The sequence below is a fragment of the Chaetodon auriga genome, chromosome 1 (genome assembly GCF_051107435.1).
Source record: "Chaetodon auriga isolate fChaAug3 chromosome 1, fChaAug3.hap1, whole genome shotgun sequence".
Taxonomy (NCBI): Eukaryota; Metazoa; Chordata; class Actinopteri; order Chaetodontiformes; family Chaetodontidae; genus Chaetodon; species Chaetodon auriga.
Genome location: NC_135074.1, coordinates 29,212,650 through 29,238,850, shown reverse-complemented (window position 1 = coordinate 29,238,850; position 26,201 = coordinate 29,212,650). Strand labels below are relative to the sequence as shown.

Here is a 26,201-nt window from a genome sequence, read left to right as displayed (position 1 = left end):
TTCCTGTGGGGATTATGGGGAGGGGGAGGGGGGGTGAAATGCATCTAACAGAGCGCAGGGGCCCCTCTCTCAAAGCTCTTTAATTACTGCTCCTCCCCCCCCCCCCCCCCCCCCACAACGCCCTCCAACACCATCGCCTCCCGGAACTCAGCCACAATGAACTTGAGCTAGAGTTAACCACACGGCCACTCTCAGGGTGTGTGTGTGTGTGTGTGTGTGTGTGTGTGTGTGTGTGTGTGTGTGTGCATGTGTGTGTGTGTGAGATACAGACAGAAAGGGAGGAAGAAAGAGATCACTAGCCAAACTCCCATCCCCCATAATACTCCCTTCCTCCTCCTCCTGTCAAGGCATTCCAGCCTCACAGGGGGCCAACACGGGGCAGCCAACTGGGACTAAACCAACAACATGCTACCTCGTCCCCAACACCACCTGCAAATATACACCTGTGTTAAAAGTGATGAGTTCTGCTGTGTTTTGACCACCTTTAGCAAAAACAGAAGATAAGCAGCTTCTCCCTTCAATTCACGACACTTCTGTTGGCACAGCAGGGAACGCAACACGGAGTCTCCAGCAAGATTTTTCTTTTTTGCAGCGACCCAATGCAACATCATCCCTCTTTGAACGTGACCACAAAGCAAAATCTATGCACCATCAGTAGTTCAAAGGGAACCAGCTTTTCATCAGACACCACTTAGATATATGCTGCATTCAATGGTTTTGTAATCCAGCGAAGCAGCGTAGTTTTATAAATGCAACACAAAGTGGAACAAGTGGGACATGCAGAGCTGACATAGCCGCGAGTACCACATTCAGCTTGCACTTAATATGTCAACTGTCAATGGTTAATGTGGTGAAAGTGACTAAAACGCAAACATTTCTTCTGAAATGTGCTTTGGAGCAAAGGCTGGTTTTCTGCACAAAGAGGCGAGCATGAAATCATAAAAACCAGAACGCTGGAGTTAAAAGGTTTTCACTGAATAAGAGCAATGGATGATGATGATGATGGTGGTGATGGCGGTGGCGGTGGAGCTCAGTTCCATATTCTATTTCATTTGTTGATCCCTGTAACTGGTTCCATGGATTTTCCCACAATCTCCCGCAGCCTGAAGCTGCTCCCACAATGCCTGGTGGGGATCTGTGGGTCCCGAACAAAAACCCCCGGGCAGCCTGGACCACGGTTAAACATGTTAAAGAAACGCTGGAGGAACTCTTTCTCGTCTTTATGCACTCTTTCTCTCCGTATTTCACTCTCTCCCCTTCTTTCTTTCCGTGACTCAACCCCCATCACCACCACCACCACCACCACCACCACCTTCCTCCTCTCACTCCATAAGAGGGACCAAGGGGGGAAAAGGAACTCTTATCCCACAGAAAAGAGAGGGGGAAGAGAAGAAGTGAGGGCAAAGAGGGAGAGGGTCTAGGTGATTGATTAGAGGCAGAGGAAAAATGGCTGAGTCTCACATGAAACACAGAAGCAGCTAGAGATGACTCTATTCACAGTTGTTAAAGAGCACTTTCCAAAGGCTTCCTCTCCACACACACAGAAAAAGACTGACTCCTCTGCTCTTAAAGGCACTCTGTCAGGGTGAAAGCACTTTTCCTCTAAAAAGACTCCCGGACCCAAACATCTTTCTTAGCCCCGCCAAAAAACTGAGGTTGAACCCAGCCGGCTTTCCACTCGCAGGCAAAATCCAAATATAGATTTTGACTTTGATACCAAGTTTGGTGTCTGAAACAAAAAAAATCTACTACAGTACGACTGAAAACGCCAAAACATGTCACCAGGATGTCCCAAAAAAACAACAAGACCTGACCTATCAAGAGTCCCTCGAGACATCAGTGAGCTTCAAGTGCTTCTGTCTGACACCACATTCAGGCACACCTTTCTGATCTCTGAATTCAGGAACTGCGGCAAACAATTTCTGACAATCAGAGAAGCTTTCATATGTTGCGCAGCAGTTGGCCACATGTGCAGAGGTGAGAAGGTACGCTGAATTTGAACTTCTCTCTGAAGCTTTTGTCATTTGTCACACAGCTACTTTTCATGTGTACAACACTTCTTTTTTGAGCTTACCTTGAAACCTTTGTCTCCTCTGGTCTCGATCAACGTAACACACTGTCCATTGGTCTTAACCACGAAGCCCATCTCCCATCTCAGAGATCTCCTACCTTGGCCTCATTACACGGGTTGCGAGTAAGAATTAGAAAAGAGTTTAAGACCTTATTCCTCACATTTACAGCCTTACGCAGCTGTGCCCTGGTTATAGCGCTGTTGCATTAACTCCACACCCAAGGGTATCCCAACTTTTGCAGTCCAGGCTCCAAGGCTGTGTAATTCCCTGGCTTAGAGCCTTTCTATGATACCATCTTTTACTTTTTCTCATTTCAATAACTGATGAACTGCCTTCACTTTAAACCTCATTTTATGTACTTTCTGATCCTCTTTATACTATAATTCAAACTAAAAGAATAACAGCACTCTTTACTGTTGTGTGCTGTATAATTGTGCTGTATAAACAGATGTGTTATAATTGTGACTTTATGACATCTGGCCATAATTTTGCCATCTTGTTTAAAAAAAGCTCAAACATTTTGACATCCATGGCACTGCTGCTGAACCCAAAATGTGCTACACAGGACAATCATAAGGCTGCAAGACTGTGAAACCTCAAAACAGCGGTGACCTATTGTCCCCATCTACCCCATGCCGGGCACCCTGTCTGCTTTTGATGATGAAGGAATGAGAACAGGTGGGCCAGTGGCTCCAGACGCATGGACACGCATGTAATCGTCATGACAGAAGGATTTGGACCCGGAGCAAGCTGCCTCTCACCCCAGGACATACGATACCTTGTGACATCATGCTGGACAGTTGTCTTTCTCCGTGTACAACATGTGCATGTACATGAATGTCTGATTTCTATGCGTGATCCCTCTTTGCAAACCTGTAGATGATTTGACTTTTTAAGCTTTAACCAGGTCAAAAACATCTTGCTTCTGTGAACGCTATGTGAAAGATACAGTTTTCTAAAATACTTTGTACAGAAAGCATTGAGTTTTATGTTTCTGGTTTGTTCCTTGGTATTTTTTTTTTAATTCCTGGCAGACACAATGGCTGAACAGAAAAATAAATACGTGCCACTTACAGAAAATGAAACGTCATCATCAGAAAGTCCAAGTGGGACATATGTCACATCCTGTCTCAGGTGAGTTCTGGAAAGTGCTAAAAAAGTGAAGAGTGCTGAGCCACAAAGTTGAGGATAAAGTGGGAAATAGACAGGGCTCCAAAGCTGGAAGTATTTTACAACACTGTCATTACGTCTTTCTTGACTTTGACTTGACTATCATCCAGCCGTGGAGGGAAATATCCAGACTCATCATGTTCCTCAGCTGGCTAACTATAAGCTTCTCTCCATCCAGCTGCAGGCTCAGGCATCTTTAAGCACAGTTAACTGAGCTTCCAGTGATATTGTGTAATCCGGTTTGTTGTTAAAGCTCAGCTTCCCCTCACCTAATCCACTCGTAATGGCTTGTCTTGATAACCTGTTTCCTTCCTCTCTTTGCAACCCACTGGCCTTTCTTCTCCTGCTCTTTGCATCCACTGGACATTTAACTTAAGTTCTGTTCAGCCTTCAAGTTCCTTCCATCTTCCTTGTCACAGAGACCAGAGTTTTATAGCATTGGTCACGTTTTCTTCATCGTACACATGGTGGCCTCCAGGTCTGGGACATCTCATCCAGACGCTGGGACAGCAGACCATCTCTTTTTTATTTGCCTCTTAAGTTACAAGACAGACGATTGTTTAAGCAGAGCTCTGCTCAAGCCAAAGCCTGCTATAAATCTGGGCTGATTTAGACTCCCTAGACAGCTTCCTGGACAGGGCAGAGGCTGCGGGGTACACTGAGATTTGATGGGCTTCATGGTCTGGCCCAGGTTCAGCTGAAAGTGGTGTCAGATAAGAAAAGAAAGAAAAGAACGAGCCAGAGTCAGAGGGGAATCAGTGCTGCCATCAATGCAATCTGCTAATGTGAAGTGCAATGTAATGCAAGCTATGTGGTGAAAATGTTCTATCTAGGTATTTGAAATAAGACATTTTTGATTTCAAAATATAAATAAATAATTGTTAAGATAAATCTGTGAACTCTGGGAATTTCTACGGAAAACTGATAATGGACTATCCATAACTATCTCCTGTTTCCAAGTACTATCATAGCACCCAAACTAGGTTAATATGTAATCGAGCAAGCTGCTACAACTGCGTACATCTATGAGCTCCATGCTGTAGGCTCGGCATCAGGGCTACGGCAGAGCTGGTCAACGTTCTGGGAGGAGCTCTGTGATCGATAGGCCTGCCAGGCGGCATTAGTCCTCGAGGCCCACAGGGCCCGTCTCTGGACACAAGAGCACAGGGACTTTAACTCTGATCTTATTTATGAGCGCACAAAGGGCAGCACAAGGGGTCTTTTGGTGGGGCCTGTTCAAACAGAAGGCCGATGCGGATGGGTCTTTGAGGGGGCCGGGCCGCATTGACTCTGGGGAAGAGAGAGTGGCTGACAGGTCAGTCTTAAAGCCTTAAAAAATGGGGCCGGGATCAGGGGGTACCGAGGGAGGGGAGAGTGAGGGAGCCTCAGCCTTTTCCCTCAGCTCCCCAGAGACGAGCAGGGGCTTAGAGACAATGCGTCTGCGCTGTGGAGCTGAGGAAAGCTGCGAGTGAGCGCTGGTCAGGGGGAAGTTAAGGCTAGATGGGTGGGGCACAGGGGGCTGCCAATCCAGAGAAAGGGCCTCCACCTTGTCACAGCTGTCGCACAGCCCCGCACAAGTATGTATCATACCTCTCCGACACTCCGGCTTCCTTGGGCCTCCCTCCCCACAGGCTGGGGAAACAGTGCTAAATCAAGGAGCGACCCAGCCCCCTCTCCAGGCTGGCAGGGCAGGCGCTGATTTGGGGGATGAAGGGCAAAGGATCAAAGCCCTCAGGAGAGGAACACAACAGTTCCATCCAGCTGGACGCTTCCCTCCTGTCACCTCAGTGAGGGGGTGCTGACCAGGGGAGCCATTTTGAGAGGGGGTGGGGTTCAGCATCACAAACCGCAGACCAGCAGGGTACTTGGTTGTATAGCATGTGTATGTGTGTTTATGTGGGAGGGGGTTGGCTAAAGTCAGATGTGACACCGTGTGAGCCAAAGCACAGATCTGTCACGGCTGTCATTGTTGCTTAGCAATGAGCCGAATAGAAGGAGAGAGTGAAGAAAGAAGTGAGCAGGGAAAAAGCTCGAACAGTGGGAAGACAGCAGAGGATAGTGGAGGAGAGAAAACCAACAGAGAGATCAGCAGAGAACAGAAGTGGAGAGCCGGGTGCACGTGTTCTCTCATCTCCGCATGCTAACAAACCCACGTTCAGGGGCATTTTCATGCACGTGCCACACACATCTGCGGATGTGTTTCTGTGTGAGCTGACTATGAAAGGCTTCCGAATTCATCAAGCAGCACAAAAAAAAAAAGATGCCCGGTCATCCAATTTATGGCTGCCTCAACCCAACCGCGACCCCTCACCCCAAGTCCACTGACCTGGAAGTTACGTCCATTCGGGGCAGCCATTTCCTGACTCTATAAAGGAGGCAGCGGAACTGAAGGAGACTGAGGGTGAAAATGGAGGGGCAGAATCATTAACTAACAGCACAATGACCACAACTGTGTTCAAGTCCAGCCCAGCGTTTTGGAGAGGTCAACCTCTAAAGATCTGAGAGCCCCACAGCCAGCAGCACACAGAGCGTTCACAGCTGAGGGAAAAAACAGGCCTCTGACAGGACTACAGGCGGAGGCAAAGAACGTCTATAAACAGCTGGCTGTGCTCACAAACAACAAAGGAAGAAAGTGCCACGGGCACTCTTTGTTTTCGTTTTTTTTCAAATAGTGAAAAACGGAGCCAAACTAGATGAGGCGCTGCTGTGAGAAGTGTGTATGATAATTCCGGTGTATCGGATCAAATCTGACAAAAACCACAACACGCTGAATGCAAATCAAGGTCTCGATCCTCAGCTTCCACCAGCAGAGTCCCCCCCCCCCCCGCCCTCGACTCTCTCTGTGCATCAGCTATCAGTCTTCACAGCTCCACGGGTCAGCATGCAAGCCTCGTAAGCCATGAGGTAAGGCCAGACTCGAGACAGAGGCTCCTGTTTGGGCATGACAGTCTAGCGTGATGGTCTTGGCTTGAAGCAGATCTGGAACTTAACATCCGCCTGTGCAACGATCTCCAGCGCAGTCAAGGTTACATCAAGGACCAGACAGCCAGACTCGACCGAGGAAGGAAGAGTCTGGCAAACCTCCAGTCTTCTTCCTTGCAGTGCCAACTGCTCCTAAAATTGTTCAATCCAAAGTCCAGCATGGCAGATAACATTCATGCGACTTTATCAATAGCGCTGTCTCAGTGTCCCTGCAGGGGTGATACACAAAGGACTGGTGTTTGGCAATAGTTCAGATAAGCCTTTGGCAAAGTCAGCAGTATGATACAGAGATGGGTGTGTGTGATGGATAAGGAAGTAATGAAGAGGCTGGATGGGAGAGAAACAGAGAGAGTGAATAAGTGTTTTGATTCATTGGTGAGGCAGAATTACTCTTCCCCTTCCTTCACCTTTCAATTTACTCGTCCCCTTTAGGGGTTTGAGGTCCATCGTCTCTTCACTGCAGCCACATCTTGACAGTGGGGCCATCACTGAGAGGCATCCGTAAAGCTGAATTTAGACTTGCGAGTCAGAGGATGACAGTGTTGCAATGTAGCCTGAATATTTAGCCTATGGAGCTGTGCTGTGGGGTACACGACTGACATGCTGCTCCTTGAAAACTGCATGTTATGACAGATACCAGGTGGAAACTATGAGCTGTGATTGGTCGGCTTGACTGCTTTCTCCTGCATGTTTCTGTTCCTAAAATTGAGCCTCAATAATCTTTTACCTTTCCAGTAACACTGGACACATTGGAAAAATTTAGAAATACCTGATTTTAAGTTTTGTGACTGAAGTTGTTTCGATACCTTACTGTAAAGAATTTAAACATGCTCATCTTCAAAGCCCTTTATTCACTTAAAGAACTATTCTCAAATTGTAAATGTCTAAAACCAAGCAGTCATGCAAGAACTAAATAAAGCAGAGCTTTGGGACTTTTCTGTACTTTAGAGTGTGTCGATTAATCTTTTGAGTATTTCCTCAATGAGGCTGAAGTTGTTTGGTCTATTAAATGTGAGAAAATGGTAAAAAATGTCAGTGGGTGAGGTATTTATCTAAGGCACAACATGGCCTGATAACGTATCCAGCTTTTGTCGCAGTGCTGCTATCAGCAGGTTGAATCCGACACTGAATTATAAATCAATTCCTACGCCAATGGCATCTTACGACGGGAACGTCTCCGTGTCGAGAAGCTCTCAGCAGAGTGACTCAGTTACATGTTGACGGTTCGGCTTCCTCTCGTGAAGCCCACACAGCGAGATATAGATGCACATGTAGAGCCAAAAATGGGATGAGTATATTTAGCATCTCTTTCTTTTGATGTTCTCCCCCTCTCCTCGCTTAGCCTGCTTCTCTCTGTCTCTCTCTCTCTCCCTTTTCTGGTGCCATCGCTTTGCAGATAAGAAGCGCTTCTCCCTCCCAGAGGAATGGAAATATCTGCAAGGACATTGTAAACACAGTAAACAGGGCACAACACCATTAAGTCGCCCGTGACTCAGCGCTGGCAGAGAGATCCCGAGCTGCTGCGCTTAACAGCAGCAGTATAGTTGTCTTTAGAGAAAGAAAAGCAATTTCAATACAGAATGTGAAGCATAATGAATGATGTAGTAGCTTTCATGTGAAAATAAGCCCACTCAACCTTGGCTAAAGTGAACAGTTTTCACACTCGTCACTGCTCTTTGTTGTTCTTGATGATCCGCGGTGCCTTTCTGCAGCGTGGTTTGATTTCAGCTCATCTACTGAAAAATAAATAGCTCAAAAAAGGTCAAGCTAAGGCACTCAAAACAAAGCACCGAGAGAAAGAGTTGACGTGTGCGATGGGGCTGAAAACTGCTGCTTCTCTACAATTAGAACCTTTTCTCCATCATTTGGCTTCATCCTCTGCCTTCAAGAAAAAACACCCTGAACATAATGAAGAGCAAAGTGACCTTCTGACTTTTACAGTATTTTTAGACACTGTTCACCAGCTTCTCCACCAACATTTAAAAAGACCAGAGTGCAACACGATAAGACATGCTGCATTTTGAATGGGGGGGTTGATGAGACTTATTTCTTGAATTGAAAAATTGCTCCTTCTATGCCATCATCGCAATCACTGCTGGTATTGTTCTCTCTGAGAAGACATGAAAGGTATAGCTGAATGCAGCATGTTCAGGCCTCTTCTCTGGGAGCTTTCGAAAAGCCCTGCAGGGAAATTCAGAAAACCATAAACTTAAGTAGTAGATGAGGCAGATTGAAAACAAAACCATGTCTTTCTGTGGGTACACAGAAAGACATCAATTACAACACTTTGAAGGAAAATAAGCAGTTCAACATAAAGTCATACAATCACAGCTGTGTATCAGAGGGTGGAAATAATTTTTCCTTTAACAAATGCAACACTTTAAGTAAAGTTTGCTAAAACTACACTGCCCTGTGTTAAAAAATCAAAATTAGGTCTTTGTGATCTTGGTGACATTAACAAAAATACAGAATAACAACATTTTGGAATAGCACCACGTTCGGAATAACCGAGTTCATGCTCTTTGTGTGATGGTGCACGTTTTAAGTGGATCGGAATGAATTAGGACGGTTCAAAAGTGCACCATGTGTTTGTCTTTGAGCTGCATGAGCAGCGGTTGTGTCGGGACTGACTGGGTTAGCCAGCCTGTCGCTGCACTGAATGGTGGCTCTGTTGCAGAACAGCGAGTCCTGAGCCATCTGACTGATCAGGAACACGAGGTCAGCACTTGATGTTGCCTTGACATTGTCTCAGTTTTATCTCAAAGCTTCCTCTCATCATGTGACTCACGACTGGAAGAGGCTCTGTATTTCTTTTAGGGTTGACATCATTGAGGGGGTCACAGTGTGGAGAACTGCAGCGTATGTGCATGTGCATGTCGTCATGTGCCCTGCCAGTGGGAAGCTCAGTTTTCTGTTCAGGGATCAGCATCCTTACAGGCCGCAGACAAAAAAACTACGTCAGTAACAAAATACAGTTGTTGTCAGTGTCAGTCAGTGAGATAACTTCTGCGCCTTGGAGGCTGTTGTCTACAGCATCAGTTCTCTGTGGAGGAACTAAAAACCTATTATAGACAACTTTCAATCTATGAGTATTTGTGATCAGCTGGAGTGTAGTTATGATGTACCGAAATGTCACAGGGAACCTCCAGGATATTTCACATGCATATCATATGGAGAGTCACACGCTGAGTAGCTCTATCTGATCCTATTAAAAACTGATGTTAAAGAATAGACCTCATTCTACACTGGACCAGATGAAGGGCATTTCACGCCCAAGTTGCTCTCCAGAGAAACTGCTCCAGAAGGTGGATGACAGGTACAGCGTCCACCCATTATCCTGACCGTCACTCCCTTCCTGAACACAAACCGAGGTCGGAGGCAGTTCAAGGGTAATGGGAGCATCTGTTTGCATTCCAGGGCTGCTTCTATGCTGCTTAAGTGGTCAGACTGTCAGTGTTTGTGAGTCCTGGAGGCACATAACCTCCGCGTCCTCCTCTGAAGGGCGGTAGGTCACGTGATGCGGGGGAAAGGGTCATCGTGGGGAAGGGGTGACGGCGTGCAGTAGTGAACCAGCATACCCCTCCGCCAAGAATAGCCATTACCAGAAACCCCTGAGGCAGGAGGGGGAGGAATCTGGGTGCTGACACTCTACACTTGAGAAAGACTGGGGGGGGGGCTTACAGTAACCGGAGGAGCACAAGTGAGAGCCTCTGTGGCATCCAGTCTTCAAACAGAGCCGGGATTGATGACATGGGTTGGATTCTGATAGCACATTTGTCATATAATAAATAGAACGTATTGAAAATTTGTTTTATTTGTTTTTCCCGTTTCAGTTCTTTAACTTCGGTTCCTTTAAAGTTGTTGAAAACTAAACCTAAATAGATTTGACACAGGATTTGAAAAGATTCTAATTTGATAAGCAGGTTTGATACCGGATTAAAAATTGATCCAATGCTATCAGCTGTATTGATGAGACCAGCACGCAAGCTACAAAAACAAGAGTCATCCCGTAAATCCCAAAGCCAGTTCTCCGGCTGGTCAGAAAAACAATAACAGCAGACCGACTGCGACTGACTTTTAATCAGCTTAACAGATAAGGAGAAGTAATAAAATGATATCACGCACACCAATCTAAATTAGTAGTAAGTGCATTTCCAGATATTCACAGCACCGCTCAGCTCGGTGACAGAGGAGAAGCTAACAGCAGAAGTAAAGCCTTCAGTGTGGGTTGATGCTTGTCGGACTCGGTCACATACAGTCTCCCAGGCCTCCCTCATAAATCAATGCTATCCGGCTGGGGGAACGGAAGAGTGCCAACACTAAATCCAATTATAAAACAGGCTGGCACCACTCAGCCTGATGACGGTGTCTACCTGAGCCCCCAGGGGTGACAGCAGAGCTGGGGGTGCCAGCTTCAGCTGTGGCAGCAGGGAGGAAGAAAATCAGAAGAGGAAGATGTGTGTGTGATTGTTTGGAAGAAAATGTGTGTATTTGTCACAATCAACAGGGTTAGCGAGTGGTTCCTGGTTGATGTGTGTGTGCTTGTGGCACGCTGCCAGAGGCACATATCTGAGTAGAGCACTATGGGCGCCAGGCGCCAGCTGAACCTTTTTATTTCAGCCCGCTGCCGGTCAACTTGGCTGCACCCTGGCACCTGTCTCACATACACACACACACACCCGCAACGTGAAAACATATGCAGCAGACGCAAATGCACGTAGCATGGAAGAGATTCACATTAAGCTGGGGCACCTGTCAAGGATTTACCATGAAGGACTGTGCTTAAGTACGGGACGGAGACACCTCTGATATCCTGAAGCCTGGAGTTGTGACCTTTCTTTCCTCTGAAACTAAAGCTCATCCCTCTACTTGGACAGCAGTGGTGAAGTACAGTACAGCTGCAGACAACTGAGCTACGACCAGAATTTATCATAGCAAGCGTACCAGTTTTCTCAAACCACACATTCAGTGAGATAGTAAAGAAAGCCACATGCTTCTGAGCCTAACCGTGACCCTAAAGGCTAGCTTAAATGTGGACATAAAATTAATACCTCGCCAGTGAGTGGAAGGGTAAGAGGAAGAGTAAAAAAAACCTTGAAATCTGCTTTTAGAGCCTCATGCGCTGCTCTCTTAAACGAGCGAGAGCCCGCACAGCATCCCTATTAAATGAGCAATTTCAGAAGCGACTGTGCTTTATGAACACTGCGCTAAAGTGTGTCCCTGCCTCCCTGCCGGCTGCCAAGGTTACAGCAATCAAGTGAGCATCTAAAGTAGCCTGCAGGAGGACAGGCCACTGATTGACACCGTAAAGAGGTATTTCTAAGTGTGCCCTATGTAAGGTACCTCCAGAAAGGTGGCTGTGTAAATCAAGTTCCATAGAGCAGTCAGTACAGTATATATTGTCCTTAGACTTGTAGGTTGAACCTTAAAGAAGGCCACAGACACAGGCCAGCGTAACAGGCAATTACCAATCTAACAGCAAGCAGGCTGGTTAGATGGTCAAATCCTCAGACTGCACCTCTCTCTGGGCGTAACACAGTGTATTTCCTGCATGCCTCTACATGTTACACAGCCATTCACCAGCATTATTATTGTTAGATCTTGGTACATGCATGTTGATGCTTCTTGGCTCACTGACACTGATGAGATTTACTCCTCAAATATCCAAACTTGATGCCGAATGAGAAGGCACTTTTCAACAGCGCCGTTGGATGGCCAGCCCTATCAATATTCACCCTGCAATCTGACTTTCTCTCACCAAAACATCCGCTCCGTTTCATATTATCAACGTCCATCAAAACTGACAGATGCCCAGCTTGCTCCACATCAATCAATTTTCTGGCGATCCTAACCCCTGTTTGACAACGGTGCATCTAACAAGCCTGCTTCCCGTCCAATTCGCTCCTCCTAGTTGGATCCATGAATAAAATCGGATTTTCATTTTTGCATGCCTTTGTGCAGCATATTCATTTGAATTATCACACGTGCAACAACACTTTAAAATGCACAACTAATTAATCAGCGAGTGGAAAGTGAGTTGTTCACATTTACTGCTGCAAACAGTTTGGCTCTAATGTAATGAAACTGAAGCCACCAACTTATGATGACAGAGTGCAAATGAACAGGCCGGTTTGGACACTGACCAGAGTTCATAGTCAATAGCTCAGTCCAACCCCAGCATGCTGCTCTAGCCTACAGGGCTGGGTCCAGGCCTGGCTCTGATTTATCTGTGCCCCAGATTTCCTCTCCCTCCCAGGCTAACACCTGGACAGGATCTGTAACCAGCACCGCTCTTCCAGGTCTGGACAAAAAACATCTCTGCCTGCTCTATCCGCAGTCACCTCATAACTTAGGAGCAATGAACACACTCAGCATCTGCCACCAATGCAAAGCTATTTAAGAGCCTTTGGTTCGACCTGATGCTCAAAATTTCTCTCTTTGTCCAATCTGAGCAAGAGCGAGAAACAGCATTAATCAAAATTCTGTGTGACAAGACAGTCTGACGTGTTCCATATGCCTTCAAGAAGTTTAGCCTCTGCTCAGGTCGAAGCTTTACGGCTAAACTATGTCCTCACGGGTAAAAATGCAGACATACTGTACTGATTTGCTGTAGGAAAACCACAGAGCCTCTTGCTTGTTACCGACTGGCCCACAATCCAGAGTGCCCGTCTTTAGTTTTCTCCATATGGGCTTGTGGTGTCCCTGCCATCTGTGACAACGATGGAAAGCAGACCCTCAAGGCCAAGGCCTCCCAGTTAAATGCCATTTATACGCAAAAATCACAAAAGAAGAAGTGGAACTAGCCTTCGAGAGAGCCCATTTTGGGCCATGACTGTGATTTGGAGCAAGCTCTCTAAAATAAATGTGGGCTAAATGAAAACGAGGACGATGTGAGACGATGGACTTTGCCCAACATAGATGGATTTGTCTCTTGATGGCCGATACAATAACTTAAGTAGGCGCTTCTCAGAATAGAAGCCCCATAGATCAACCACCTAGCAACAAAAGTGGAAAATCGTGCTGACCCAATTAGTGCCGACTCTCAGCAGAGTATCATTACAGCCCGCTTAAGTTCACTTCAGTCCAGGCAGATGGTTCCCCTGGTTCTGGTGGAGAGTTTGCTGTTGTTATTGTTATTATCTTCCCGTAGTTTCGCTCAAAGGCACAAAGGCTAACTCTGGCTCCCGGGAGTGGCTACAGCAGTCCTCAGGCAAAGTCACGATAACACTGCATCACTCATTTTTCATCCTCTTTTCCTCTTCTTTCTCTTTTCTTCCTCCCAGCAAGTCTACGGCTTCTCGATCGTGTTTTAAAGACGTTTTAAAATCGCCCTCACTTACACGCTGAAGTCTAACTACGAGACACTGAATGCAGCTGAACGCACCAGAAGATGATAAACCCTTTGTTTTGCTCTCACTTGTATGCTGAGGTACAATATACAGTGTTTCCTGTGATGTTGTTTTTTGGGTTTTATTTTCCAACAACGTAACACATTAACACCATATTGCTCCACATAAAACCCCTGTATGCGACACATTTCCTTGAACCCTGAACACAGCATTACAGTCACGGGACAAAAGGATAATTATAATGGCAGAAATCCAAGACCTTAATCAATCAACTTTGCAACCACAGGTTTTTTCCCAACAAACAGCAAAATCAGTTTCATACTTTTTTGAAGTTGCAGCTATACAGTGAGTAGAGCAGGTCTTTGAGGAGTTCAAGAGGCTCAATCTTGAAAACATTTCATATGTTTACACTGACATTTGAAATGGCCCCTTGTTGTAATCACAGCCCCACATTTAAGGCCATTTGTGCATGTGATAATGAAAGGGAAGTCCAAGGTAAGTCAAACATCTAAGTACAACTTTGCAGATAAACAACACCAAACAATACAGCTTTTGTTTGTAGCGCAGAGCTCCAGCGCTGCTGTCTGATGTGGTTGTTCGGCGGGAGAGACACACATGCATTTCACACTTTGTGCAGCAAACACAAGCACGATGACACCGCGTGTTGAAGACGCAAGGGCGCTTACAGCATCCGGGTCAGGCCAGTCTAGCTATGAAACTTTCTGTTGATCAATCTGATTTTTTTGCAGTTCATCGATTATTCTTTTAGCATATAAAATGCCACCAAATTCCCCTTGTAGCAATGTCCGACTACTTTGCGATGCACGTCCAAAAACGCATGCAATTCAAAATGTCATAAGACTCTTTGGAGAAATGATTGATTGCTGTGGCACCGGCCGAGCCATCGATCCCCAGCTGCTTTTCCTCACTGTAGTTTTTACTTCTCTGGCCTGTTTGTCCTTTTAATGCACATGAATAAATTAACAACACTGTCTGCTCTGCTTATTATAAACTCTGGCCATAAAACAATCGTGGCCTCTTTCATGGCACCGGCTCTCAATCACTGTGCCGTAAACAGTGGACTCAGCCAGCCATGGGCCCTTATCAGGCGCTGCTGAGCTCAGTTCTATTCTGAAGGTGCTGTTATGAAACACTGAGTGGGAGTTGTAGTATTATACATAGCTGCCTGTGTAGGCCAACTCTTTAATCAGTCACTGTAATTGCCGGGATGGACTTTGAACCACAGACATATTTGTCTCCGCTTTTCATCCATGGCTAAACAACTAAGGGGAGGGAGGCAGCAAGCGCTCGGGCCCCGGCCATGCACGGCTCCCGTCCCGGCCCCGCGAGCAGCCAAGCATGGAGGAGCAACGGAGGGGTCACAAACTGAAGAAAGAGTTTTGGCCGAGGGTGGGACGGAGAGAGGGAGACAAGGAATGGAGGGGGTGGAGTGGCTCAGAAAGAGGGACGAAGGAAGAGTAGAGGCGGCGAACAGAGGGGACATGATGGTACACAAGTCCCCAGTGGCAGATTGAGTGCTTTTAGGAGCCCAAACAGGGCTCTCCTCTGAATACTAAGACCTTTCATAGAGGCAACACTGCTACAGAGACGCAACTCCAAAGCCTCTCCTTTGAGGCCCCTGCGATATACGGGGCTTTCAACTGCTTGTGCAAGAGTAGGTCTAATTGGAAGTCGAGGCTATACAAGGAGGGGGTTAGAGAGGCGGGAGCTGAGGAGCTAAGGAGAAGAAGAGAGGCAAGGAGGGGTGCTTGATTTAAGAGGCCATTGTTTTAACAAGTACATTCTGCCTCCCCCTGCTTTCTCCTCATGGCCTCCCCTTCAGATGCCCACACTCCACAGAGTCAAAAGGCGGCGTTTAGCCCCCGTGAACGAAGAGGGGCTGGGCTTGTTTTGACACTTTGTCCTCCTTGGCTTCTGTGAAAAGGCCTCGCTTCTATGGGCCACTCGAGTTCATTAGGGAGTGCAGCGCTTTCAGTCGCGTCCCCATTCCGGCTCCAGACCTCAATGGGGCCTCCAAAGCCCTTTACTGTTTGTATAATAAAGACCCTCACCACCTCTGCAACTACCACCTCCATTCCCTTCATCACAAGCCGGGCTGATTAAGTGCCTGTAGGGTAAGGGTCTGTTGAAAGAAAATGGTGAAGAAGAAGGGGGGGGGGGGGGGGGGGTATAGAGACAGCGCAGGCATGAAGGAAGATGTGGGAGAAATGTTCACCTCCCCCTCCCTTTAAGTATGAGTTACACAGGTGCAGCGCTTCACCTGCGCTAGCTGTGAGGCAAGCGCACTCTGTCAGGTCAAGCATTGTGTGTGTGTGTATGTTTGTGTGTGTGTGTCTGGAGTCAGGTTTCGGCTCTCGCTCTTTCAGGTGACGTCACTGTGCGTCGGTATCGAGGGGACGACGGTGAAAGATGTCACTCTAGAAAGGCAAAGGCACTCTGAGATCAGACGAGCCCCGAGGAGGTGTCAGCTGCCTGTGTGCGCATAGGTGTGTGTGTACATGAGCTAAACCTGGAGATAATTACTGTAAAAGTGGAGTGACGGTACACTGGGGCCCGGATACCATTTTGGGGGCTTCTCAGTGAGAATTACCCTTGAATATCTGAGTGCAAGTTTTGAGATTAATTAGACGACGACATCGATTATCAAGGCGGCAACAGAAGCTTCGAAGCACTCACGTCAGCCTTACTGTACATCTCAGCTTTGTGCTAGTTGGTTACCTGTGGTGATGTTACGGCCCAATTTCCATTAAAATCTACCCCGTCAGTCTCTGCTGTTATCATGAATTTTGGATCACTGTGGAAACAGGTTTTGTTCTTCCTCTTCTTCTGTTTTACGCACAGGATTTTGATTATGTTTCATAAGATCTTCCAAAATGTGATTTCACAGCAGCAGATGTCTAAAGGTTCTGACATAAAGAAAACAGTTTTAAATGTAAAACACATCTTCGACAAATCAATACGAGATTACAGCAGCACAATAATTAGGATGTTATTCCAGTTCGTAAGTGCATCGTGCCCCACCAGCCAATAGATAATTACATCAAAATCAGCAGGCACATCAACAATTGGCAACAGTCTCTTCAATCATGCTGTGTATTTTTGTCTTTGTGAGCATTTCTTCTATTGAGCTCCTGTTTGTTGTGGGTATCTGTATTTTTAGTATCGCTGAAATGATCTACCAATTAGTCATTTATTGACAGAAAAAGTGTCATTCGACAGCCGCTGCCACCGCCTGAAGCTGGTGTCACATTAAAGCTGTTTTTTGTGAGATTTGAGCTGAGATTTCTCTGGATGTGATCTCAGTTCCATAGGTGCTGCTGCAGCGCGCCTCCCGCTGGTTTCAACAGCTAGACGGACATCAGATCCATAGCAGGTGCTTCCCTGCAGTTGTAGAGTCTGAGGGAGGTGTGGAGGGCAGAGCGACACTGATACACCATGTGCTCATACTGTACAGAGTGTGATCAAAAAGTCACCCAAGTCCATTCAGCTGTTTCTCTACACGGCTGAGCGACACATCAACGTCAGCTGCTGGGTGGACAGCAGCAAAACATCAGACTCAGATGAAAATGGTGGACACTAATGAACATTAATCAGTCATCAGGCATCAGATGTCTTCGCCTCCTAATATAGCAATCAGTGTGATTCAACTCATGAACGCAGCTCTGCAGATTAGGAGTAAAATGGAGAAGTTGATTAGGTCTATTCAAAGCTTCCCATTTATCTGTGAATTTATCCAGTGATGTTAGAGAGTGACAGAATTCGCTTATATTTCACTACACAGGCACATCACGCCTTTAAGAGCCACCTTAAGTCCATTAGCTTGGCAGGATTTGGTGACATGTTACAGGATTGAACACTCACAAGTGTGCGTTTGGGAGAAAGTCTACTGAGTTAAGTGTGTGTGGGGGGTCTCACTCAAATCATATCACACTCTAATCTTATCTGAAGCTTGAGCTGGGAGCTGGGAGTGTTTGTTCCTGATCATATGGCTGAACAGGCTGTTGCCTGCATGCCTGCATACAGGCATGCTGAAGACGGCGAGGAGCCTTCATTCAGGCACCTTTTGGACGTGATCTGTGAGGCAGCTGCAGGCCCCCATCTGCAGGACCTCCACTGGTGAACACAGAGGGTGGGCAGGGCGGTTAAAGATGGTGACCATAAGCAACCTGGAAGAGTTTAAGATGCTCTGCATGAGAGGAGCAGAGATATAATCAGGAAAACAGGCCCATGTGAGAGTAAAGGCAGCTGTGTGGCAAAAACTGAAAAACACCTGGAAAATATGGTTCTGAGTATCAAGTACTCACCTCCTGTTGGTTTGAAACGTCGCTCTGAAAAGTTTGCAGCTTACTCTGGCACTTGTAGACAGCTTGGAATCACAGTGGACTCCAACGGTGACCCAGAGCCACAATAAAATCACAACAAATGTGCAAAATATGCGACTCGCCTGCCACGCTATCGCCTCCATGTCGCTGTAACTGTCTGGAACTTATGCATCAACAGAGGAAGAGTTAAACATCCCGCAGGAGTGGCCTGAAAGCTTTCTATGAGTGTCTTGATACCTTTTTTCTGCCATGATTTTAACTGTTGTGAACTGAAGCTGAAGGAGGAAGGAGCAAGCTATAAACTACTTGAAGCCCACAGTGCAGGCAGCGAGTGTTTAACACTTACAACATGTATTTCCATTGAGAAAGACATGACAAATAATAAGGGAAAGTAAGAAAGCGTGTGTCATTTACAGGGCTGAAGATGAACATTGTAGAGAAACAAAAAACAGGATCACACACACACACACACACACACACACACACAGTTAGTCCATGAGCTCCACATAGTGAACGAGGCCATGTCCACTTCGTGAAGAGGCCTTTCTGTCTCTGTCTCTGTGGTTATTTATATCCTATAAGCAGCTGGGTACTGTAGTTCTTAGCAAACATTACTCAAACAGGGAAACATTGAGCATTTGTTCGGGGACTATTTTCAGCACAGATTAACATACATTTGGTGCCCTAGTGAGTATCTGGTGACAACAAAAAAGGCAAAGTCTGACCGTGGGATCGTTTGTGTTTATTCAACTGAACACTGTACAGTAGCCATAAGCTGGCGAGCAGCAGCAGGCGCAGAGGGTGTGTGCATCTGTGTGTTTGTTTTCAGTTCGGCCTTCTTTCAGCAATTTCATTCTAGTCTCTTCTCCCCCCTCTGCTCTGTATGTTCATGAAGTAAAGTGCATTTCCCTTCCAGTAAGAGAGAATTACAGTGCAGGTCGGCACCTTCACGGCTCACTGCTGCAGATGGAGGTGAAGATAAATCCACTTTTTAATGGCACAAGTGTAAAAAATAAACTCTGAGCTTCTGTCCCACAGACTCTGGATCAGAGCAGAATCCAGTGTGACTCGGATGTTTTTTCTTCAAGCTGTCCGTTGTCCCCAAACAACACTCTGCAAAGCCCCACGATACACATTTGAAAGCTGTTTTGCAATTCACTGTTATGAATGAAGTTTTGAAGCTTCGGACTGTTCAGCGCGGTTGGTTGGTTTCCATCTTTTCATGGGATTTGTTGACTATAATAACAAAAAAGTAGAATATGACCCTATTTCCAACTTTTCTAAAAGCTTTCCTCAGTGCATTTACTCCCAACCTTGACAAATAAAAAACATCCTGGAGAAATTTTGATGGTCAAATTCATGATGTAACTGCTCTGCAATACAAAAAAGTATTTCATCAGTTAAGCAACGATTATCCAACAGGGGATATAAATGGTAAAATTCTGTGTATCAAAAATGAAACTTTCTCGGGTCATTCATATCCGAAACTGGTTGGACACACCCTCCTCAAGAAATGACAAGGGGACAACTGTCTTGCAGTGAAAAATTGCTCAGATGTTTCTTTTGCCACAGACAAAGGTCATGTCCAAACCATATGCTTCTGTGTGTGGCCCACTGTGCAGCTTCAGCCATTCGACACGCTGGAAATATGGCTGCACAAACTGCCAGTCGCCACTCCATAAAGGCTGAACCCATACAGACGGTGGCATCAGACAAATGTCTTCCTTTTGTCCTCAAAGAGGATCCCATGATGTCTTGGTTAACAAGACAATACACAAGAATAAGTGGCTTATTTTTAATGCATGGCTGAAACCACATTCATGGACGGAAAGAGGCCTTTCATCACAAAAATCTGCCGAAGCCACGATCATTTCACACTGATGTCTTCTTCCAAATTTTCCAGAATTTCATTAACGTCTCCCCCAACAGCGTGAGAGGAGTGACGCCTCTGAAGAATTGAGTTACTATGGATCTGTACAAGTGAGTGTCCTTCAAAATGTCTTTGTGTCCCTGCCCCCCTCCCCTGGTTGTGCTCAGACAGCGAGTCTCCAGCCCTGCTTATCTTTCTGTCCTCTACAGCAGACCCCCGCTGAGACAGAGAACCAGAGTTTATTACAGTCTCCAATAATCTGCAACCCCCAAGGAACTCTGATTCATACTACATGGCCTAAAAAACGACAAACGTCTCTTTCGATACCAAACCTCTGCAGTGATGTGGCCTGAATTTCATATCACAAACACTTCACAGTAACAGTAGAAAGTATCAGTATCACAGTACTCTTGTTGTACCGGTGATGTCATTTGACTTCACTTGTATTACCTGAAGTTTCAAATTCAGATCCTGAGAAACTTTACTGTCATAAAGTGATGGCAATCTGTAATTGGGCCTCAAGCAAGAAATATTCATCAAACTCAAACCAACTATTTTGGAATATACGTATGTTTTAATGAAAATCTGGTTGCTGGTATTACGAGGTCCAGATGAGAATGAACCGCATTGATGGAGCACATTGTCTCTCATTTGCCCTCACACTGATGACCAATTGCTCTGCCATTGGGAGCAATTTGGGGTTTACTGTCTTGCTCCAGGACTGTGCGCCATGTGGACAGAAGGAGGCTGGGATCAAACCACCAAGCCTACAATTAATTGTGACCTCTGCAACCTGAGCCACAGCTGCCCACCGACCCAATGCTGAGTAATCGACGGAAAAGCTGTTAATGGTCCAGAGTTAGCTTGGAAGGCAAATTTTCATCGGTTGCCCCTCACCAGATGTTATAATGCATATTAATCACTTTGGCTTTCTTTTGGTCAAAGACAAAGGAGCGAACACACACAGGTGGCAGTCTCTCATTATCCTTGCAGTGTGAGAAAGCAAAAACACCACAACATAGTTAAAACCAGGAGATTTCCAGCAGCGGATCATTTCTGTTGCTACACCGTCAACCTGTGGTCTCCCAATGAGGGCTGCCAGTGGCTGACTTTGTTTATTTGCTTGCTCGTGTGCTCTCAAAGCAGACATCTGTGACATATCTTAGCACCGTGAACATAATTGAAACGGGCCCCGGGGCAGTGGCATCAAGTTCTGAAATCGGACACGACCCCAAAGACGAAAGCCCGCCCGGGGGTCTCTCGCAGAGGAGGCCGGTCTCGCAGGGAGCGAGCCAGGTGATTTATAAGAAGGTGGAGGAACATGAGGAGAGGAGTGGCGGGGGGAAGGGGTTTGGGGTCTGACATTTATCCATATGGGAATGTTGGGGTGGGGGGCTTCGAATCAAGTAATCATAGGTTACCTCCACTGCTACCTTGGAGGTGCAATTCCATCCCCTCAGCAGAGACACACAAAGCACAGTGGGGGTATCAGGTGGCCCAGTCTGCCTTCCCCTGGCTGACACCAACCTAACCAGCTAGACCAGAAGAGGGCACACACACACATCCATTTAGGATTCCCAAGCACTCATCCAACACAGCAGCTCCACTCTTAGATCCATTAATGGAACTTTCACCCTCAACCCCTCCCTGAAGCCCCTAAATAGCTTCAGCCTCGACAAGAAAGTCGCCAGAGTGGAAGGTAAATGTGCATATATGCCAAAACAATCAAACCCTGCCAGGAGCACGGACAAAGGAGTCCCGTTTCGCAGACGCTGAGCCCCGGCCACATCCTCCAAAGCAACCTTGCCCCTTTGGAGAGAAATATCTGCACCAAGCGGAATCTGTACCAAAAACAACTCACAGAGTGCAATAAATCCGTCTGTAGGCTGAGTTATTCGGTAATATCAACATTGCGATGCCATTAATACCAACACAATTACTCTGAGGACACTTAATCAAATGTGGTGTTGGAGCTATTTTGCAAGACGAAGTCATAAATTTACATTCAAAAACCACGCCTGCAGGTTCTGAGAGAGGGTCACTAGCGAGAGTGTGTTAGTGCAGGATGAGGAGGGCGACGCCAGGGGACTAATCAATCCGAGGACGGGATACAGGCGGCACGGAAGGGCACAAAGGCCAGCAGCAACTTGAACCACAGAGCAGGGCACATGAGGCCAAAATCCCCACTATCCAATCCACTTTCTCCTCCTCCTGTCTGCTGGTCTGACATCTGGGATTTTCCTCCTTTAACTGCTTCAGCTCTCCTTCTAATTATGAAATGATTAGTCAATTACCCGATTAGACGATCAAAAGAAAGTTTAGCAACAGCACCTTCGATGCTCATAAAATGGTTTTGCAGAGGAGGCAGGGTGGAGACCAAAAGATCCTGACGCAGCTTATCTCCAGGGCGTTTTATGGTTCGAAATTATACTACTGCAGATGCAATTCCTGCAATTCTCTTCAATACCTTACCTTACAATAGCAAAATCTTTGTTTAATTAAGCAAAATAAGCCTTATCAAATATTATGTGATCCACTTTTCCTGGATAAATTAAAGTCAAATTAAGATATAAACCCTATACTATCAGATCAAAATATAAGCTGAGTGTGAAGCAGACCAGACATTCAATGTGAAGTTTCCATACCTCTGCTTTTTTCCCACTGAAGGTTATGTTTTATATCAAAAGTGTCCACATTTTTTGACGTTAGACACTCTCTATTTCAGGTGAGGTGACCTTCTTCTGCTATAAAACATTGCTGGGAACACATATTTATCAAGTAAAGATGCCAAACCTAAATGTGATGAGAGGCTGCCTTTCTCTGTTCTATATCATTTTAAACTGAATACCTTTGGGTTTTGGACTTTAGGTTGGACAAGATAAGCAATTTCAAGATGTAGCCTTGAGCTCTGGGAAACTGCAGTGGACATTTTTCATGCTGTAAATAATCACAAGTTGCAGCCCACCTCTTTTTCCTGGATTTTACTCTCATCATCCCCATTCTGTTCTTCTTCTTTGTTTGGCTGCAGCAGCTAAAAACCAACCAACCCCACTCAAGGAAGGAGTTTTTTGGACAGTTGCCCAGCTTTCAGAGTCATACAGCAGCAGTCTCAGTTAAGTCCAGCTGAGTTCTGCAGGAGAAAGCTCATCATGCAAGATGAAATTTTCATCCCACCCCCAACGGATTATGGATTTATCTGTCAATTATGCTTTACTGTAAGTACAAATGTGGTCTAAAAATGCAGCGACGCCTTCAGTGCAACAACACTAGTGATTCAGGGTTAACCTGTGAGTCCAATCAATAGTTGATTAGTAAATGAGGAGAGTTCAGGGGGGATCACAGGAGTGGGTGAGGGGTCATCCTGTCCCAGACGACATCATTAAACTGTTTAACACACTCTCCAACACGCCATTAGTACAACTCAGCCCATTACGGCAAGGCCAGTAGACTTGGTTAGGAAGGCATTTTGACCTCACACACATGTTGGAGACACACACACACACACATACACACACACACGCAGAGTAATAAATAGTAGCCCCAGGTCATCTACTGTGAGCTTGGACTGGTGGCTGGCCTTTATAAATACATTGGCTGTACACGGTGTAGAAATTATAGCCTTTATTCCTGTTTTCATGCACCCATAATGTACAGATTACAATACAAGAGTCAAGAAGACAAACAGCTAATATGTCATGGCTAGATTCATATATCACTTTAAAAAAACAAGTTATTTAGTCAATTAATTCATCAAAGATATATTTGTCTATGTTGGTTTTTCGAGCATCCTGGAGTTTCCCAACCACTGGATAGCTGTGGTAAGAGATCCCATCTTTAAGAGCCACCAGCCCCAAAATAATGTCATTAGTTGGTGCGAGTCTGACTGTCAGTGTCACATGAGGTTTTAAATGTTATTTCAGAAGCTTTTCCACCCTGACAAAAATAAAACTCTGAGGGGAAAATGTTATATTTGGAATTCCTGGTAAAACTTAAAGATCGTTGACAGAAAATTGGAAAGAAACAGCATCTATCAGCGGCTTCGGCGTAAAAGAAGGCACTAACCTTTCAAACCAGCATGCCTTGATCTATATGTTGTGTGCCACAGTGGAAAATACCAACGACAGCAGCAGCAGCAGCAGCAGCTCACACTCGTACACAAGAGACAACGATGTGTTTAAGAGGCGATCCGGGCCCCGGCAGACTTAATTGCTTTATGACAAAACAAGTCCATAATCAAAAGAGCACGGCCTCCCCTCCCAAGATAAAGAAGGGAGGCGGAGGAAAACCTTGATAACTACATCTGAAAGTATAAAAGCCCCAACTATAAATAGGATGCGGATCATCCAGAGGGGCTTTTGTTTTCAGCTGGACGTCAAATCTTATCTGGCTGACATTTCGGAGACGGTCTCCTGGTGACATTTAGGAGATGTAACAATTACAGTAGCCTCCGTTTGATGCTCAAACAGCCCGTTTACACACAATCTTCTGCTATCGTGTCTTGTAACGTGTCTCATATCCCATCAGAGGGCACAGCACCCGTCTGTATGATGGCGTGTGTGCGTGACACTTGGCCCAGTGCGTGTGTGTGTTTAGAAATAGCTTCCGTAGGGTCCTTGCATTCCAGCGGCTGTTCTAACATGTTGTAAATACAAGGTGTTAGAGAAAACATAGGAAGGGGGTGGTGGAAATCACTCAGACCTATTACAAGTGCCGTTGGGGTCGTGAGGACTTTGGGGGGGTGGTGGGAGGGCAGGATGTAGGTTATCATAGACAAACAAGCCAGTTCACCTGCAATCACAGCCAAGAGCAGCAGGCTTGCTTTGCTTTTTTAAAATCTGGAAAAACAAAGGCTGCATCCACCAACATCTCGGCCGTAACCCAAGGACTCAGTGGATCATATGCAGAACAGAGACAAGCCAAAAGTGCATTTTTAAGTGACTGCACAGAACTTACTTCCAGCGTATAACCAATAAGAAAACCCCCACAAAGTGCATCACTTATGCTCTTTTCTTACATTTCACGTCTCATTCTCAGCTTCTGGGCATCTAACACAAGCTACTGTTTGAAACAGCAGTCTAACTCATTTAAAAGTGGGGGTTTTCTTCCCACATCAGTCAGGAGAGCCTGCCTCAGCGTGGAGACCTGACACATGCATCCACCCCTCATATGGTGGTGCATGCAGCTTCACCTGCATGTAACACCAAAAACTGCTCACAAAATCTTCCATAAAGCCTCATAATCCCAATTCAGTGCACTACAAAATGTAATACTCATACACATCCAACAGCATGTAGGCCTATAGCTGGCGTGCAAGAGATATATACATATATACAGGGTACATTAAAACTAATCAAGCTTTAAGACTACAAAACATATGGAGACTCAAAAGTGAAAATATGCAATTAAAAGCAACATTTTCATAAGTTAAATCGATGAAATACAACGGACTGCGGACATGTGAGAGCTCGGATCATCGCTTCAACACTTCATCATGTTGTCAAACAGGATTTAAAACCAGAAATGAGCCCTGAGACACAGTTTCCACCGCAGCTTCTATCTTAACCACCTTGAATTGCGCTCTCTAATACGGAGAAACTTGGCTCAGTTTAAATGTCCGCATGTGCGCCTCAAACCAATTCACGGAGCTGATAAGGAGGGAATTTAAAAAGAAAAAAAAAACACTCCTAACAAACACCGACGGTGCAAAAACACCTCCGTTCACCTCCTCCAAAACACGCTCACATGCAGTTTCAACCCCACTTGGCAGCTTTGCTAAACGGACATTTTCTTACCTGGACTCCGGCTGAGCAGCAAAGTTACCAGGGAGCCCCACAGCACCGCGGCGAGCTGCATCTTGTACCCCGCTCGTCTCTCGCTTCTCCGGGCTTCCCTTTTCCCTTTTCCCTCCTCTTCTTCTTCTTCTCCTCACAGTTAAATATCAACGGGCTTTAGTTACAAGAAGGCGCTCCGGCTTTCACGCAAGCCCTTATACCATGACTGACTTGTTAGCCCCTTTTCTCTCCCCGACCTCCTCCGCCTCCTCCTCTTGTGTGCGATAACGCGACAAAACCGGGATTAAAAAGTTAACTCTGAGGGGAACAGCTCGGCTACGGTCTCCAACATGTTGTGCTCCAGTTCTTTACGCTGGAGCTACCAAAAGGAGCTGTGGGCTGTACCAAACGCAAGCTGCGGGGGAGCTAACTGTGTCGACCGCGGTATTTTTAAGCTAACCTGTGCGAAATTAGGCGACACTGACAAACAAATGTCATGATACTTATTATAAAATACAAAAGCAACGCAAAATCCACCCTGTTTGTTGTGCTTTCACGTTGTATTTCCTCCGCATCCATCTCCGTCCCTCCCTATCCCGCAAGAAATCGGCTCGTCCAAAATCTCTGCTTTCGTTGTGTCATTT

At 45.9% G+C, this 26,201-nt stretch overlaps 1 protein-coding gene across 3 annotated transcripts in view; it reads right to left on the bottom strand.

Annotated features, from left to right (window-relative positions):
* lrp4 (low density lipoprotein receptor-related protein 4) overlaps positions 1–25,918 on the bottom strand; it is a 109,611-nt gene extending 83,693 nt beyond the window's left edge. For all 3 annotated transcript variants that reach the window (XM_076733718.1, XM_076733726.1, XM_076733733.1), the window contains exon 1: positions 25,579–25,918. In XM_076733718.1, coding sequence (XP_076589833.1) covers positions 25,579–25,639 — 61 coding nt within the window. In that variant the 5' untranslated portion in view covers positions 25,640–25,918. The remainder of the gene's footprint in view (positions 1–25,578) is intronic.
* Positions 25,919–26,201: the final 283 nt, after the last annotated feature.